Here is an 18847-nt window from a genome sequence, read left to right on the forward strand (position 1 = left end):
CTTTTCTTTTAACTGTACTATAATTTTACTTCTCTGGTTATTTAGTTATATAATGTACCACTAAAGCTATACTAGTCATTTAAATGAAGGAACTCTAAGCTTATTGGGGTTCCCAGGTCTAGGTTATTGAACTCCTGCCATCTTTTTATGCCCTTTTCTAAATGCTCCTTCCATTAGAAATATCACTTCCATTTTTAATTAGTGGTCTTTTCACATTTTTCACTTTTAGTAACATTCAATTACAAAAAATGAGAAAATTCACGCCAGCTCTTATGCATGACCAAGTTAACCTAGACCTAAGAAAATTATATTCCTTTTAGTGGACAGTTAATCAGAATGAATGGAAACATTAACTTTCTTTGCACAACAGAGCAATAAAAAAGTTTCATGACTTCCTTAAAATATGGTGTCATGGTAGTAAATGAATTTTAGTTGTGAATACCTGTATATTCTGGTATATAATTAAAGGGATGAAATATTCATTCTTAAGTATCTTTCTAGTATAATTTGTTTTCCTTGCACAAAGAAAAATGGGGTCATAAATTACTCTGAATATTCAATATTCATGAAGAAACCAACAATTATTACATGGTTTTGAAACTGTGCCTTTATAAAATAACTGAATATAAAGTTACTCTAATATATGTTATTTTTTGAGGGGGGTTAGATAAAGGTGCACAGCTGACATCAGTCAAAATACAATGCATTAGAAAACACAGTCTTTATTATTCTAACAAGTAGCCCCACAAGGTAATATATCAATATAACAAAGGCTTATTTCATAATTAGCATAGCACCATAGCAGTAAATAAGGCAGTGGGATCTGTTTCATGATCTTGAGTTAGTGTGGTGAATGAGTTATTTCTTCCCCCACATTAATGTGCTAATAATATTTTCTTGTTTCAATTTTGTACCGCTCAGTGTCTAATATGTTAGTAACCATGAGTAAAACCAAGGATAGGAGTGAGAGATTATTTCCCTGCTGATCCCAAATAAATAAGGCGGTGAAGTGAGTAAAATCATGTCCATAGATGAGATATTCATCTTTCTTCTTTACTGAGATACAAGATTGAGTCTGTGCCTCAGAGTATTTCACGCTTTTGCCTGAAAGTTTATTTCAAAGCAGAGAATGTGAAAGGTGAGTAAGTTTTATGGTCTCGACAAATCATCAATAAGATCCATTGTAACTCTTACCTTCCACCTATTTATTTCATAAGTGTTGTAGCACTAGACCACTTTTCACCTACCAAGTACTATTGGTTACTAAAAATTTTGAATGGCCTGCATTTTGCTTAATCTGGCACATGGTACTATAGGAGTTCCAAGGAAAACTTTCCCTTACTCCTCCAAAGTTCTTAGGCTGGTTGAGTAAACAAATAACATCACGTAAATTAGGGAGAGAAAAAGAACAAATTTAATTATATCTGCAAATTCTAGAGTAAGTGAGACAGACTGAAGATATTTATTCCTGCGAAAAGGCCTGGTGTAGGGGTTTGGGTGTCGAGGAGAGGCGAGGAGGACTCACCTGAAGAGAGAGGGTGATGCACATTATAAAAGCAGATTGTCCAGAAGTTTGTCCCTCCTTAAGGTAGGTGTCAGGAATTGACCTTCATTTTGGGTAATGTCCATTCTTTAAGATAATGGTAATAGTTTCAAAGTCAGAGGGCCTCCATTGACCTTTACTCTATGAACCTAGATGGCAAGTATTGGAAATAGCCTACTTGTGTGTATTCTGGGGAGGGTTATCCTTCAATATAGATTATCTAAACAAGGACAATTTAAGGAAAATTGAGTCATCTCTTCACTCTACTAATATTGCTTCAGAAGTATGTTCAATTTATATTGAATCCCTCCTGTTTCCGTATTTAGTCATGTTTTTTTTTTTTTTCCATGTAATATGTTTCTTGGTATTTTATACAGACTTGTTCTATCTCTATATGTTTCTGGCTTGTATTCCTTTACTATATTAGGGAACTGCAGGTTTTTTCCTAACATTTTTATTGATAAGTAGTTATTGATGATTTGTCCCTAAGACAATAAAAATAATCATCAAATTAAAATAAGTGCTGCGATTATTGGTATAGAGTGAATTTTTTTAAGATAAAATAGAAAACTGCTATGAATTATATTCCCTACATAAGTGTCACCTGTTGAGAATGTATATATTATAAAAATTATTTTAACGAAAAAAGTTAAAACTAGATAATATGTTCTCATTTCTATGAAATAAATTATTCTATATACTTCAGTAAGGTCATAAGGGACATTATGTTGTGCATTGAAATGATATGTACTTTATACAAAAATTAAAAAGAATCAACTGTTAGTGGGAATGTGAAGTGGCACAACACCTAGGGATAGAAAGTTGGATTTACCTAAAAAATTTTAAATGGAAATTCATATAACCTGGCAATCTGACTCTTGGGCATGTGTCCACAGAATATGAAACCCATCATCAACAACAACAAACATGTGGTCCAATATGTTCATAGAAATATTGTTTGCAATAGCTAAGACATGGAAGCAACCTACATGCCATTGATGAAAGATTATATCAAGAAGTATAGACACCATGGAGTGTTATATAACCCTAAGAAAGCATGAAAATCAGCCACTTTCAACAAAATGGAGGGAATTGAGAGAATTAAGTGCAGCAAATTCAGAAAGATAAAAACAAAATACTGAACTAATTTACAATGCAGACAATTCAATAACATGAAACACTGAAAATATAGTGCACATCCATAAACATTCTAAGGGCTCTGAGTTTAAGAGACAGGGAGGAGAGAAAGAGGGATGGAAGTGGAGGAAAATGAGAAACTATTCTCCTAAAATTAATCAATGATGTTGCAAGCAATTACATACTTTGAGGCACTGGATCACATGAGAAATATATTTCCAATGAATTTCTCATGATTCAATGTATCAGCAGGCATTTCTCAGTAGGACAAAGAATAACCACCAAAACAATTCACAATTTAGAACAACTCCTTGATTGTTACTAGAAGACATCTTCATTTAAAAGCCCATCCTCAGGTATTGTTGTTAAAAATAACAATAATCTCTTACAAAATGGTCTCATACTGTGTTCCATGGCATGAATCTTAAGAGTGTATCTTACAATATGTATGATGAATGGAAATTTTTATACCACAACTGCTTAAAACACAGACACTCAGAGGCCCTATATGTAAAACCAATCATCCAAAGTTAGTCATGTATAGCTTACTTTTATTTTCATGTAAGTTTCATTGCTGTTCATGTTATTGGCAATTGAAAAAAATCACTGAAATTAACCACCCATCACTTAATGATAATTTTGTTATTGTTTTTGTCTTTAATTTTAGGGAATTTTACTAGAAATAGATCTCCTTAGAATATGCATGCATAAAATTTTTCACAATATGGAGCATGTTACTTTGTCAAGTAAATAGAAAACAGCTACATACGGAAGTAACATAAAACATAAATGTTAAGTCAGGCATGTATTCTGGAAGGAAATATCTTCAAATATTTTTTTAAGAAAATAATAGAATGTGATCAAAGATTATTTATAATATAGAATGTGACTTGACTTCTAAGTTACAATGCAGTATTATAGTTTAGTTAAAACCTGTTTTGCCAGGTTTTCTTGAATTAAATTTTCATTTGTTTGATTATGTTTCTTAATCAAATTTAATCAACAAGTATATATTGCATTTACCCATCAAACACAAATGCTTCTACTTTGTTTTCCTAAGTTTTCCATTTTCAGCTGAATAACAAAGACCTTTATAATATGATACATTGTTGCTATTTGACAAGTATAGCCACTTAGCTTGGTTAGTTTTTTTTCTTGATTATGCTTACTGATACCTGGTTTGCTTTCTTTTCTAGGTTGTGGAGACTAATTTGGTTGCTTTTGACTGTCACTGGATCATTATAAATGAGGTAAAGCCATCTAAATCTTATTGTAAAAGTGGTTGCTGGGCCTCCCTGGTGGCCTAGGGGTTACATCTCAGTGATTTCACCTTTAAGGCTCACCCTTTACCCTGTACCTCTGGCCTACACCCCAATACTTCTATGCAAAAATAATTAAAAAGAAGAGTGTTTCCTGTTTTCATATGTATAGACAACATTTTTCAGAGCCTTAAATTTCTAAGAGGAAAAAGAACACAAAGTAAACATTCAGTTTACTGAATGAATGCTGTAAACTCATTCACTTTAAACAAATATAAAGGGTTTTATGTGAATAAAATATTCATAGAATAAATGGTGAGTGTCTTTCTCATGTAGTATCTTTTAGCCTTTTCCACAGCCTGCTTCTGGAAACAATCTTTATACAAAATACAGTTCTTCTCATCACCAAAGTGAACTTCTCCCAGTAACTTGTTTTCATTTTATTTTATTTTATTTTATTTTATTTTAAGATTTATTTTTTTTATACAAGAACCGGGGTACAGGCCAGATGTGCGGGAGGGTGAGAGGATTCACGAAAGACAGAGTGGGGAGCAGAACAGGCAGACTGATGAAATACACTGCTGAGGGGAGCAGCAGGTGAGACAGGAGAGGTCTGCCACACCATGTGGCAGAACCGGTGCCAAGAGGCTGTGTTCAGCTTCACAGCACTGCGCTCATCTGCCTGTGCCAACGGGGGAGGCCCTCATTTTATTTTTTAATGTTGTTTCTGGAACTTTTATTTTTTATTTTATTTTATTTTTTTTTTTTAATAGAGGCAAGCTTTATTTATTTGTTTGCTGGTTTGTTTTGTTTATACATGCACTGGGTACAGTCAGAAGCGCGGGAGGGTGAGAGAATTCACCAGAGCCAGAGCGGGGAGCAGAGCAGGCAGAAGGACCGAAGTACACTGCTGAGGGGAGCAGCGGGCGGCAGGAGAGGTCTGCGCGCCATGTGGGACCCTCCTCTGGTGGCCGGGGAGCAGCCGGGGATCGAACCGGTGCTGCAGAGGCCGCGCGCAGCTTTGCAACCCAGCTCTCAACCGCTGCGCCTCCGGGGAGGCCCCTAGTCTTTAATTTTTTTAAGATTTATTTTATGTATACAAGAGCTGGGGTATAGTCCAGATGTGTGGGAGCATGAAAGAATTCACCAGAGACAGAGCAGGGAACAGAACAGGCAGACTGTTGAAATACACTGCTGAGGGGAGCAGCAGGCAAGACAGGAGAGGTCTGCCATGCCATAAGGGACCCTTGCAGGCTGGCCAGGATCGAAACGGATTGTGGATAGCTAGGGATTGTGGATAGCTTCACGGCGCAGCACTTAATGGCCTCTGCTACAAGGGAGGCCCTTATTTTTTTTAATTTTTTTAAAGATTAATTTATTTATGCATACAAGAGCTGGGGTACAGGCCAGAAGTGTGGGGGTTGAGAGGATTCACCAGAGACAGAGTGGGGAACAGAACAAGCAGATTGACCGAAGTACACTACTGAGGGATGCAGTGGCACAAGGAGTTAAGATGCAGCCTGTGAAGCTATCTGCAGCCTCTGCAGCAGAAGTTTGATCCCCAGCCAGCCAGGGAGCAAATTGCATGGCACAGCAGACCTCTCCTGTTTCTAGAACTTTTATATCCAGCCCCATACATGAGGCTATGAGGCTTAAAAGGTTCAGTGTGTGTGTGTGTATATGTATGTGAGTGTGTGTATGTGTATATATGAATAAATAAGAATATATTGTTTTAGTAAACACTACAATTTAAAATTCCATCAACATGTCAAATTCCTTGAGAATATATATATTTTTTTTTCTAAAGATTTATTCATCTGTGCTTACAAGAGCTAGGGCACAAGCCAGAAGTGTGGGGGTGAGAAGATTCATCAGAGACAGAGTGGGGGACAGAACAAGAGGATTGATTGAAATACACTGCTGAGGGGAGCAGCGGGTGAGACTGGAGAGGTCTACCATACCACACCAGTTGCTCGCTGGACAGGAAACCAACTCCTGCTGCAGAGGCTGCAGACAGCTTCATAGGCTGTGTCTCAACCCCTTGCACCACCAGGGAGGCCCTCCTTGAGCATATTTTTGATATTTGTAAAAAAAATATGCATACTATTAAAAATATTTTAACAATATAAAAACCTTGTTAAATAAGTTGTCCCATTACAACCTGCCAGTCAGAACTGGAAAGAACAATGAGCAGATCCATCATGGATGAAAAAACGAGAATGCATGGATTTTCTTTAACAAGACATAGTATCCAGTCTTAGCTAATACTTATGAATAAAAACATTGTCTTATTTATTGATAGATAATAAAATATTGAACTCTAGAATATTATTTTTGTTTTCATGGAAAGATTGCATTTAGGTAAGAATTCTATTTTCAAATATAACAATATTGTTTTAATCAATCCTGCCTATAAAACTGGTAAGCAATAATACTATAAATATAAACTATAATTGCCAAGTGCCTCGGTTTTACCATTTGTACAGTAAACATAACAATTACTTTATAAGTTCCTATTAAAAATTAATCATTAGATAGTATTTCATGCTCCTATCACAGTGCTTGACAAAGGACAATAATGGCACTGTAGTAATGATCACAGGGCATCAAAGTTCACAGATAAAGTTGTCAGGTTATTTTGTTGAACCCTAAATATTATTCTATGAAGTACCGAGAGATTGAGAGTTACACTAAGTAAATGGCTTGCTTCTCAGTATGTAGAAAGATAAAAGTGATTCCTTAAAAAGTAATATCAAGTTGTCTCCCATGCACCACACTTCATTTGTGCTTAGTGGTAAAAACACTGGAAACATCTTGCAAACACTTTTTGGAATGTCAATTTCTGGGTCCACATGTTTTGTCAATGTGTTTCTGATGTTAAAGTAAAATGTTTTCTGAAAACCCCACAAACAATATGTATGGGTGAAATCTGATGTTCAATGGAATTTTTATACTTTCAATTTTATCTATTACCTCTCAATTTTCCATCAAATTGGAATTCCATCCTGATGACTAAACATCCCTACAGAGAGAAGGAATAAGGGAAACTTAGCAGACATCCATGACAACTTTTCAAATTAGATATTTTAATTTTTATTTTTCCACCAGGAATCTAAGTTTCAAGGAAATCAAACTGTTCACCAAATATTACGCAACTATTATGTGGTAGTAATGGGATTTTAAAAAGTCTGTTCAAGTCTAAAGCTTTGGTTGCTTTTGCTTTTTGTATAATTCTTATAGACATTTTAAATTTTCTGTTTACTCTTGTAAAAATTTTAGTCTTAGAGGAGATAGTTATCAATTAATTTTTACTTTTTCTTTAATTATTTTCTCCATTACTAGTTTTTGAAAAATTCCTTGTTTTTTTTATCTTTCATCTAACTTCTAATGGGGGAGAGATCACAGACTCCCTGTTGCAAAATAAATTAGTCTTTTTACTTGTTTTTCAATAAAGCTGGCTGGGGAAAAAGTTGTTTCTTGCCTTCTTAGAGTTATTATAATCAAATTAATTAATATTTAAGACTGTTAGATGGGAATGTCCATTAGTAGAGACCCCTCAATTATTTATTTAATTTTCCCATATCTAATTGAACTTCTAAAATTACACTCAATCTTGAAATGATGAGCCCAGTAGTTTCCCAGAACACCAATAGTCATTCATCTACTGCTTATTTCTCAGTAAGAACATGCAATCCTTTATGCTATCTAGACTTTGAGCAGTGAACTAGCATGTATATAATTGGTGATAATTTCATGGAAGGAATAAAAACAGCTATTTTACTTTTTTTCATTAACATGGTGACTCATTTAATTTAACTGATCATTATATTTTATTTTTAAGATTTATTTATTTATTTATACAAGCACTGGGTACAATCAGAAGCACGGGAGGGTGAGTGAATTCACCAGAACCAGAGCAGGGAACAGAACGGGCAGACTGATGATACACTGCTGAGGGGAGCAGTGGGCAGCAGGAGAGGTCTGCGCACCATGTGGGACCCTCACCCGGTGGCCGGAGATAGAACTGGCACTGCAGAGGCTGCGGGCAGCTTCGCAACCCAGCACTCAACCACTGCACCACCGGGGAGGCCTGATCATTATATTTTATTTTGTAAAATATTAGCAGGCAACTACTGTATTAAAATGAGTATTTCATAGGTGCTTATTTTGAAAAAAACAACCACCAACAAAATAAAACAAACATGCACACAAGCAAAGTAATCAAAGCACCAAATAACTCAGTAAAAGTCAGAAGTTTAAAAAAAAAAACTTCATTTCTTTTCTCCTCTTTCATGCTTTGGTTTATTACCATAAGCTATCATAATCACTAGCAATTTCACCTTGAGCGTTACCAAAACCCTCATTGTATTTCACCCACAGCTCTCCTGACAAAACATTGAGCAATGGTGTCATTTCTTTTGGGCAGATCAATACTACCTAATTTCTGAAAAATCTAATGTTCACAGCCCACTCTAATTTATATTAGTTATGATTTTCCCCGATATTAGGCTGGTACTTAGAGATTAAGTGTTTTTTTTGTTTTTTGTTTTTTGTTTTTTTTTTGTTGTTGTTGTTGTTTTTCCTGTGTTTTCATTCCTAAGAAAAACTTTAATCATCTGGTACACCTGTGGTCAGCAGTCTATGATTCAGCCACCTCATTCTCTCTGAAACATGCTTCAGAAAACTTGACTCTCACTACTTTATTTTCAAGCATGTTTATTTAAATTTGCATTCAATGAATTATAATTTACCTTAGTTTTGATGAAAGAAAAAACACAGGTTTCTCAAATTTGCTAGGAGGCTAACAAAATCTAAAAGTAACAAGAACAAAAGTCCTGCAAAGCATGAATGCCCGTTTTGATTGAACATGGAAAACATGCATCTGTCTAGCTTGGTTTATGTAACTATTATTTTATTGCTAATTTTAAAATGGGTTGGAAACATTTATTTAATCTTATTGCACCAATAGTTTTTTTTTTTTTTAAGAAAGGAACTATAAATCAAAGTTGGCATTGTGCATCATGATACAAATTGATATAGAAACTTGAAAACAATATACTTTGTCATTTGCATTGTGTGCTATAATAAGGAGAGGCTGTGCTAGCTTGGGTGGTATAATCAATCATATGCTAGTAGTCAGTAATGGTATTTATCTTCTCCCTGCAATCAGTAAATTCAGGCCAGAACAGCCTTTCCAAATAAGTATTGTTATCCCTTCAGGGTCCTGTAGCAGATGGCCTATCACTTTATTTAAGTTCCACAAATGTTAAAAATTCAGTTAGAGGAATATACTCTGTTTAGTGCTGCAAGAATATAATGCTATCATTACTTCTATTCCCTGATGATACTAAACCTGAATGTTGGTGTCCCGACTTCTTATTTAGTTTCAATCAATATTCTCTTAATTCAATGCTTGGTTCTGTAGGTAAGAAGCATGTTGATGTTGTTAAGATTAAAATAATCTATATGTGTAATAGATACTTTTCATTTTTTAATTTAGTGATTAGTTATACTGCTACCATTAATCTGTCAAACAGAATGTTCTCATTCTGCTCCTTTTCCTCTTAATATTTAAACTACAATTGGTTTTGTTCCATATTTCAGCATAACGGTGTGTAATATTTTCATATTAATGTCAAACTTATGGAAATATCAAAGTATCTCTTTGCTAAAGCTTGAAGAATATAAACATATTAGCAGAAAGCACAGCAATAAAAAACTTATTATTTTCAAAGTATTATATAATACTATCTAATCCAGGCAGAGAGGAAATTCCCCCCTACCCTTCTGGGTTCTTTTGGGGGTGGTTGAACAATCAAATTAAAGTCAGATAGATTATATTCTTATATTATTTTTAGTATTAAACAATTTTTCTCCTCTGACTTTGTTACTCAATTTATTTGAAATATTTCATACCATTTTTATTCTAGGTTTAGATAACATTTTATATTTTTTTCAGTTGTAGTCACCAGCATAATCTATATAATTCCTGTTACTTGAAATCTATTAAATATTTAATAGACACACACAATGGCCTACCACTGAATATTCCATGATTACTTGATAACAATGTAAAATATAATATTTTGAAAATTACAACCATGTCTTGATAGTGTTAAAGTATCCAACTAAAATGTCAATTTTTCCATTTCTTTCATCAGAAGATGGGTTTAAGTGTCTTTAAGTTTTGTTTCCATGTATATGCATCTAAATATAATTATTCCTTTTTCAATATTGGTCCTTAGAGAATTATAAAGTATCATCTATAGTCCAGTAATGCATGAAACTTAGAACCTGTTTGATTTCATGTTAATCTTGCTTGCAATAGTTATTTTCCTCCCTCCCTTTTCCTCATATGCTCCTTTCTCCTCCCAGTCTTCTTGCTTCCATATTCTCCCTTGCTTTTTATCACCACCTTGTGAATGTAATGTATATAGCATAAAATACACCCATATAATTGTACATTCAATTACTTTTAGCATATTCAGAGTTGTGGAAAAATCATTTCAATAAAGTACTTTTTCATTTTTATTAAGATTTTTTTAAGATTTATTTTTATTTTTATACAACAACTGGGGTACAGGCCAGAAGTGCGGGGAGGGTGAGAGTATTCACCTGAGACAGAACGGGGAACAGAACAGCAGACGGACAAATTACACTGCTGAGGGGAGCAGCGGGCGTGACAGGAGAGGTCTGCCACGCCATGTGGGTATCTCCACTGCCGGCAGGGATCAAACTGGCACTGCAGAGGCTGTGGACAGCTTCACAGTTCAACCACCTGCACCACCAGAAAGGCCTACTTAAGATTTTATGGAGATAACATTAGTTTACAACATTGTGTATAACTTAGAAGTATAAAATCGCCCCACTCAGGTGTTGGTACCATTAACATATACACCACTAAAACACCTATAGTTCTCCACCATAGTCCATTTGGCTCCCTCCCTGTTGTGTCCACAACATGACACTGATAAAGAAACTGGAGTCATGGAACAGGCTACCAACATAGGATGCTGCTCAAAGAGCAAAATCCTGGCCTTTTTATTCTTAGAATAATCATATAGCATCAGTTATGTGGGGAAAGAAGACAAAGAGAAAAGGGAGGTGTGAAACTAGAAAATGTGTTCTGTCAGCAGTAGTTTGAGGGGCCGTGAGTCTTCCCCCAGGCAGTTCTCATCTGTTTGTGACTTGGTATTATGATTGAAAAGCAAGTCCTAACCGTCAGCTATAGTTTCAATCTTACTACCAAGGCAGTACACTGATCAGCTTATTGGATCCCTTGTCATACATCAGCTGATGTCCCCTGCCTCTCAGGTATTCCTAGTCATACCTCATATAAGCCAGGAGTAAATTTATGCATCAGTCAACAGCTCCCAGATATTCCTGGTTATACCTTGTGATGTATTCCCTTCCCAGGGTGATCAAATATTCTGCTCTTGATTGATGTGGATGGCACCTTGTAGGGTTGGGCTCCTATAACTGATTGCCTGGGCAGTTCTGTCCTTGTATAGGAATGCAGAACCATATGTAACTAAAATAGTGGCCTAGCAGATCATTTAGGTGTAACAGACCCAAATGTCCCCACTTAGCTCTTGCTCCTCACTTTCTCTTTCTGATAGCCTCTGTTCTACAGTATGATTTCCAGTAGTTCTTATTGGTTTGTCTTTGTATGGCCTTTTGTTTTTGTGTCTGTGCATTTCACATATAAGTGATAACATCTGGTATTTGTCTTTCTGCTTCTATTTCACTTAGCATAATCCTCTCATTTAATCTGTATTTTTTTTTTTGCAAATATCAAAAGTTCATCTTTTTTTTAATAGCCAAGTACTATTCCTTTGTGTATATATACCACAACTTCCTGATATACTCATCTGTCTTTGGCACTTGTGTTGTTTCCATAATCTGAAGAGTTGTTCTCTCTGTGTGATGAAATACTCCCTTTAGGACTGAAAGTGCTCTGAATGTGTTATTTTGTTCTTCCCATGTAGCTATCTAGGATGCTATGTATTCATATATCCTAATGGTATAGTCCTTTCACTTTTACAGAACATAGTTTCATATGTCATGGAAAACTATCTATATATGCCTTTTCTGGGTGGGGGGTGACCTGGAAGTGTTGACACTGGTGAATTTGGTGTTCATGGACTATTCATGTCTATGATTCCACTAATAGCTCACCTGTAGGTTTCTAGAACCACAGCCCTCCAGTTAACAGGCCAGACATTCAGGGCCACTTTAAGAGACTTTCAGCTCTGCTTTACTATCTCAGCTCAAGGGAGGTTGCAGAAGAGCAGTGTCATTGTGTGCATTGTCTTCTTCACTGGGCATCCTGTGCACACAACACACACATATTACCACATTTAGGCCCATACTAGGTAGCCCTCACATTCCTGGGGCCACCTTATCATGTGAGTGTGGATCTAAGCCACAGCTTCTGCCCCAGTTGTTGTCTCTGGGTACTCTTGCCATCCACATTGTGTTGTATAGAGTTGAATTTCTTCAGTATCTTTTCTGTCCTATGTATTGAGCTTTGGTCTTCATTGTCCAGAAGCTGCTCTATTTTCACTCCAGTGACAGGATACTATTTGTGAGTGCCTCTTTGTACTACTGTAGCTTACCCACTAGAGTGAAACTGGGAACCTCCTCTGACACCATCTTCCCTTCCTCAAACCTCTCCTTAAAATGTAAGGATATTAATCTTTAATTAATCAATATTAATCCAAAATAATTAAGGAAATACCAACTTCTTATATAATTATTTCAGAAAATACCTCATTTGATGACATAAGTTAATGTTATGAATAAAAGAGCTTTTTAAATTTTTTTAACAACAAATCCTGCTTTTTTTAATATTTATTTATTTATTTATTTATTTATTTATTTATTTATTTATTTATTTATTTATTTATACAAGCACTAGGTACAGTCAGAAGCGCGGGAGGGTGAGAGAATTCACCAGAACCAGCGTGGGGAGCAGAGCAGGCAGAAGGACCAAAGTACACTGCTGAGGGCAGCAGCGGGCTGCAGGAGAGGTCTGTGCGCCATGTGGGACCCTCCTCCTGTGGCCAGGGATTTTGCGCAAAGAGCTTGAATCCTCCACAGATCCTCATGGAGTGATAAAAGTGGTTATCAAATCAAAATGAATTTTTAACAGAAAGTGATAAAATAAATAGAATACATAGTACTTTATCTAGCATATAGTAGGCTTTTAATGAATGTAAGTCTTTTTGATTTGTAATTCATCATGAATGAAGCTGGTAGAGGCAGTGCTGTTTGATAAAATATTGATAAATACTAGTATTACAAAACAAAAAAAATTAAAATATGTAACACAACTTAGTTAATATTATGAGGAAAGTACAATTTTAACTACCTTTTAAATAAAAAATTCCTATCTATAAGAAGGTATTTTTAAAAATATAAAGACATTCAGTAGCAGAAATAATTCCTTTGAAAAGAAATCTGGTTAAGGCTTAAAATGGAGTCAACAAGATATTTTAAAATCTGCTCTGTGAATAAGTGACAGAGATTTTAAAAGTGACCTGCATTTTGCCAGTTTTTGGTGGCCATTGAAATGAACGCCAAAGGCTAAAGGAAAGAGAAGGTATTCTAAACTGAGGGAAAAAAAAAAATGAAGATTTATTTATTTATACAAGAACCGGGGTAGAGGCCAGATGTGCGGGAGGGTAAGAGTAAGCGTGGTAAGGGTAAGGAGGGTAAGGGTAAGTGGGGAACAGAACAGGCAGATAACAGAAATACACTTCTGAGGGGAGCAGCAGGAGAGACAGGAGAGGTCTGCTGCACCATGTGGGATTCTCGCAGGTCGACCGGGTTCTAACTCGTGCTGCAAAGGCTGCTTGGACAGCTTCACAGTGCAGTGCTCAACTCCCTGTGCCACTATGGAGGCCCTGAGAAAAAGAATTTTGATGCTGTGTTAAGGATTAATCAACTTGAAATCCAAGATATTACATTGGATACAATTTATTTATTTTTTAAAAGATTTATTTGTTTAAGCATACAAGAGCTGGGGTACAGGCCAGAGGTGTGGAGGTGGGGGAGGGGATTCATCAGAGACAGAGTGGGGAACAGAACAGGCAGACTGAGTGAAATACACTGCGGAGCAGTGGGCACAACAGGAGAGGTCTGCTGTGTCATGTGGGTATCTTGCCAGCGGCCAGGATCGAACCCTCACTGCAGAGGCTTTGGACAGTTTCACAGCACTGTGCTTAACCCCTTGGGCCACCAGGGAGGCCCCGGGTTTTATTTTATTTTCAGAAAATAAAAAAATTAATAAACATTGCAAATAAAGGAAGAAATTTGAAGCTACTTGGACTGTAAGAGTGAATAATAAGTAAAAATAATAATACAGACAAAAAAATTAGTGCCTAAAAGTCACCATTTTCTTTAATAATTATTTGAATTAAATAATTATTATTGAATAATTATTTGAATTAAATAATTATTGGAATTTAATAATTATTTGAATTAAAACTGAAAAAAAATACTGCTTTCATCAAAAATTATTTGGCGTCAAAGCCTTTCTCTTGATATAAGAATCTACGGAACTGAATAATATGCATATCATAGTACTTTGTTGATTTAAATGCAAACGATGAAGCAAAAATTGCCTTGGTAGACTGCTTTAGAATTAAAATTTAAAAATAAAATTAAAAAATCACCAAAAACAAAAGAACAAACCTATGGAGTTAATTGTAATTTACCAATTAAGACACAAATTAGTGCAAATATCAAAATTTTATCCAATGATTGAGAAGGGGGAGAAAATACTGAACACGTTGCTTTGAAGGCAAATACCACTGAATACTAAAAGCGAGTAATTTGAATAAAAATAGGAAAACTCATTAATGCTGAATAATCAACACTTTTTGCATCAATCACTAGATACAATTATATGCTATGTTAATCCAACAATTTTTGACCTTCATGCTTAACCACAATTATATCCAACTTTATCCATCCAATAGTTAGTGAGCACTTGGTTTAATCTAGTCTCTACTAACAAACATGTGATTAGGCACAGACATTCTAAGAAAAAATAGAAAAAAAAATTGCTTTCTCTATTTTCCTTATTTAAGAGCCCTTCTTTTCATTTGAGAAGATGTATTCTTTTACATTGCAACTTTCATCCTAGATACTTAAAGTAACTTGAAATTCATTAATGATTAATAAATTATAATAACAACTTATTTTCTGACCTTTTCAGTGTTTAGAAAGCACATTTTCTAAAATGTTGAACCCATTATCATTCTAATTATAAACTGTATTTAAGTCAACTGCTCCATTTAGAATTATTTAGACATTAATGCATATAATTTAAATCTCAGAAAACATCTTTAAATGGCTTAATCATTTTTAATGAACATTTATGGTTTTCATGTGAAGTAAGCAGTAAGCAAAGTATTACAGTAACAGACTTCCCTAGCATTTCAGCTAATACCTCATTAATAGTTTGGTGTTTCTGTTACTATATTGAAGCATTTATGAATTTTTATCATAGGAAATAAAAATCTCCACAGAAAAACTAATTCAACTCATCAATCAATTCAGTAAAGTGGCAGGATACAAAATCAACACGCAAAAGTCAGTAGCCTTCCTATACACAAACAATAAATCTGAAGAAGAAGAAATCAAAAAAAAACCACCCTTTTATTATCGAAACAAAAAAATCAAATATTTGGGAATAAATCTAACAAAAGAGGTAAAGGACCTATACAAAGAAAACTATAAAAACTGTTAAAAGAAATGGAAGAAGACAACAAAGAAATGGAAAAACATCCCCTGCTCATGGATTGGAAGAATAAACATTATTAAAATGGCCATCCTACCAAAAGCATATACAGATTCAATGCTATTCCAATCAAAATCTCAATGGCATTTTTCAAAGAAATAGAAAATTATTGATGAAATTCATATGGAAACCAAGAATAGCCAAGCTCTCACTGAAAAAAGAAGGAATGGAGGCATCACACTCCCAGACTCAAACTATACTACAAAGCCGTAATCATCAAAACTGCATGGTATTGGAACAAGAAGACATAGACCAATGGAATCGAATAAAAATCCAGAAATAAACAGATTTATGGTCAACTAATCTTTGACAAAGGAGCAAGACTATGCATTGGAGCAAAGAAAGTTTGTTCAATAAATGGTGCTGGGAAAAACTGGGTCGCTACATGCAAAAGAATGAAGCTTGACCACTACTCACACCATACACAAAAATCAACTCAAAATGGATTAAAGAACTAGACATAAGACCTGAAACCATAAAATACATAGAGGAAATATAGGCGAAACACTACGGAGGCACATCAAAGACATCTTTACAGACACATCACCCAAAGCAGTGATAGTGAAGAGAAAGATAAAAGCTGGACTACATCAATTAAAGAGCTTCTGCACAGCAAAAGAGACAATAACAAAAACAAAAGAGAAACCCCACCAACTGGGAGAATTTTTTGCACCCACTAATGATAAAGGACATGATCACAAAAATCTGCAAAGAGCTGATGAGACTCAGCAACAACAAAGAAAATAATCCAGTCAAAAAATGGGCAGAAGAGCTAAAAAGAAACTTCTCTGAAGAGGAAATGCAAATGGCCAACAGACATATGAAAAAATGTTCATCACTTGTCATCAGGGAAATAAACCAATTGAGATAACCATCTCACACGAGAATGGCACATATTAAAAAACTAGTGTTGGCGAGGATGTTGGAGAAAAAGGAACTTGTGCACTGTTGGTGGGAGTGCAAACTGGTCCAACCACTATGGAGAGCTGTGTGGAGATTTCTGGACCTACTAAACATGAGCAGCTTATATCCAGCAATTCCACTCCTAGGTATTTACCCAAAGGACACAGAAACATCAATTCCAAAGAGCACCTGCACTCCTATGTTTATAGCAGCACTGTTTACAATAGCTAAGCTTTGGAAACAACCCAATGCCCAAAAATAGATGACTGGATTCAAGAAGATGTGGTACATATATTGGAATATTACTCAGCATTCAAAAAAATAAACACATGCAAATTTGAAGTAACTGGTTGGACTGTAAGAGTGAATAATAAGTAAATAATAATAAGACAAAAAAAGTGCCTAAAAGTCACCATTTTCTTTAATAATTATTTGAATTAAAAATATTAATAATAATTAGGAAAATAATTATTGGAATTTAATAATTATTTGAATTAAAACTGAAAAAAATACTGCTTTCATCAAAAATTATTTGGCATCAAAGCCTTTCTCTTGATATAAGAATCTACGGGAACTGCAATATGCATATCATAGTACTTTGTTGATTTAAATGCAAACGATGAAGCAAAAATTGCCTTGGTAAAGACTGCTTTAGAATTAAAATTTAAAAATAAAATTAAAATGTACCTGATCACTTCATTTGGGTTAATTCCAATTAGAACAAAAATAAGTGAGTGAAATATTGTAATTATTATCATTTTATACACATGATTGAAGCAAATATCAAAATTTACATCGAAAGGTAGGAGAAGAGGGGAGAAAGAAAACTGAACACTAGTTGCTTTGAGTTTGGCAGATACCAATATAGAAAAGAGCATTAATTTGAATAAAAATCACTTGGTTTCATCATTCACTCATCCTGCTCCATGCTATGTTAATCAACAGAATTTTTTGACCTTCATGCTTAGACCACAATTATATCCTACTTTATCCATCCAATAGTTAGTGAGCACTTGGTTTAATCTAGTCTCTACTAACAAACATGTGATTAGGCACAGACATTCTAAGAAAAAATAGAAAAAAAAATTGCTTTCTCTATTTTCCTTATTTAAGAGCCCTTCTTTTTCATTTGAGAAGATGTATTCTTTTACATTGCAACTTTCATCCTAGATACTTAAAGTAACTTGAAATTCATTAATGATTAATAAATTATAATAACAACTTATTTTCTGACCTTTTCAGTGTTTAGAAAGCACATTTTCTAAAATGTTGAACCCATTAAATTATAATCTTATTATAAACTGTATTTAAGTCAACTGCTCCATTTAGAATTATTTAGACATTAATGCATATAATTTAAATCTCAGAAAACATCTTTAAATGGCTTAATCATTTTTAATGAACATTTATGGTTTTCATGTGAATGTAAGCAGTAAGCAAAGTATTACAGTAACAGACTTCCCTAGCATTTCAGCTAATACCTCATTAATAGTTTGGTGTTTCTGTTACTATATTGAAGCATTTCTAATTGTTTCATTTCTTATCTTATAGGAAATAAATGATGTGGACATACAGGAACTTGTAAGAAGGTCAATTGGAAGGTTAACGATCATTCGGCAGACATTTCCAGTTCCCCAGAATATAAGTCAGAGATGTTTCCGTGGCAACCATCGAATATCTTCAACATTGTGTGATCCAAAGGATCCATTTGCTCAGAATATGGAGGTATATTTTCAGTGTAGGAGTATTTCTTCTAGGGTGCTTTTTTTGGCAATTGTAGAGACAGCTTTTCAAGTTGCTTTGGAATCAGATTTTTATACCTTTGCATTTTCTGAACTATTCTCCTCCTCCAGCAATTTCAAAAGTGTGATAGGGAAAGTGCTAAGAATCTATCTTTGATCTTTAGAGCCGATTATAGCAAAAAATCTGTTTGTTTACTAAAAATATAAGTAAAGGTTATTTGATTCTTAGCATAACATTTCTCGTGACATAATTTGTCACTGATACTCCTTAATGCAAAAGTCCATTTATTAATGAAACATAATTTACCTGACTTCCCAGGCATAACAAATATATCTATGTTTATTCTTCTTTAAATAATAGTTTGCAGTTTGAAGAACTTCACCAAAAGAAACACAATTTAGTGATGCCCCCCAAAAATGCTGCTGTGTTACGTAGTTATATCCAATTCAAATG

At 34.6% G+C, this 18847-nt stretch overlaps 1 protein-coding gene across 1 annotated transcript in view; it reads left to right on the forward strand.

Annotated features, from left to right (window-relative positions):
- GRID2 (glutamate ionotropic receptor delta type subunit 2) overlaps positions 1 to 18847 on the forward strand; it is a 1708541-nt gene that overhangs the window by 1006026 nt on the left and 683668 nt on the right. Inside the window, exons 5-6 of the mRNA XM_037529328.2 lie at positions 3877 to 3930; positions 18203 to 18376. Of these exons, the coding sequence (XP_037385225.2) occupies positions 3877 to 3930; positions 18203 to 18376 (228 nt within the window). The remainder of the gene's footprint in view (positions 1 to 3876; positions 3931 to 18202; positions 18377 to 18847) is intronic.

This window comes from Talpa occidentalis, unplaced genomic scaffold, assembly GCF_014898055.3.
Source record: "Talpa occidentalis isolate TD23 unplaced genomic scaffold, MPIMG_talOcc4v2.1 talOcc4.6, whole genome shotgun sequence".
Classification (NCBI taxonomy): Eukaryota; Metazoa; Chordata; class Mammalia; order Eulipotyphla; family Talpidae; genus Talpa; species Talpa occidentalis.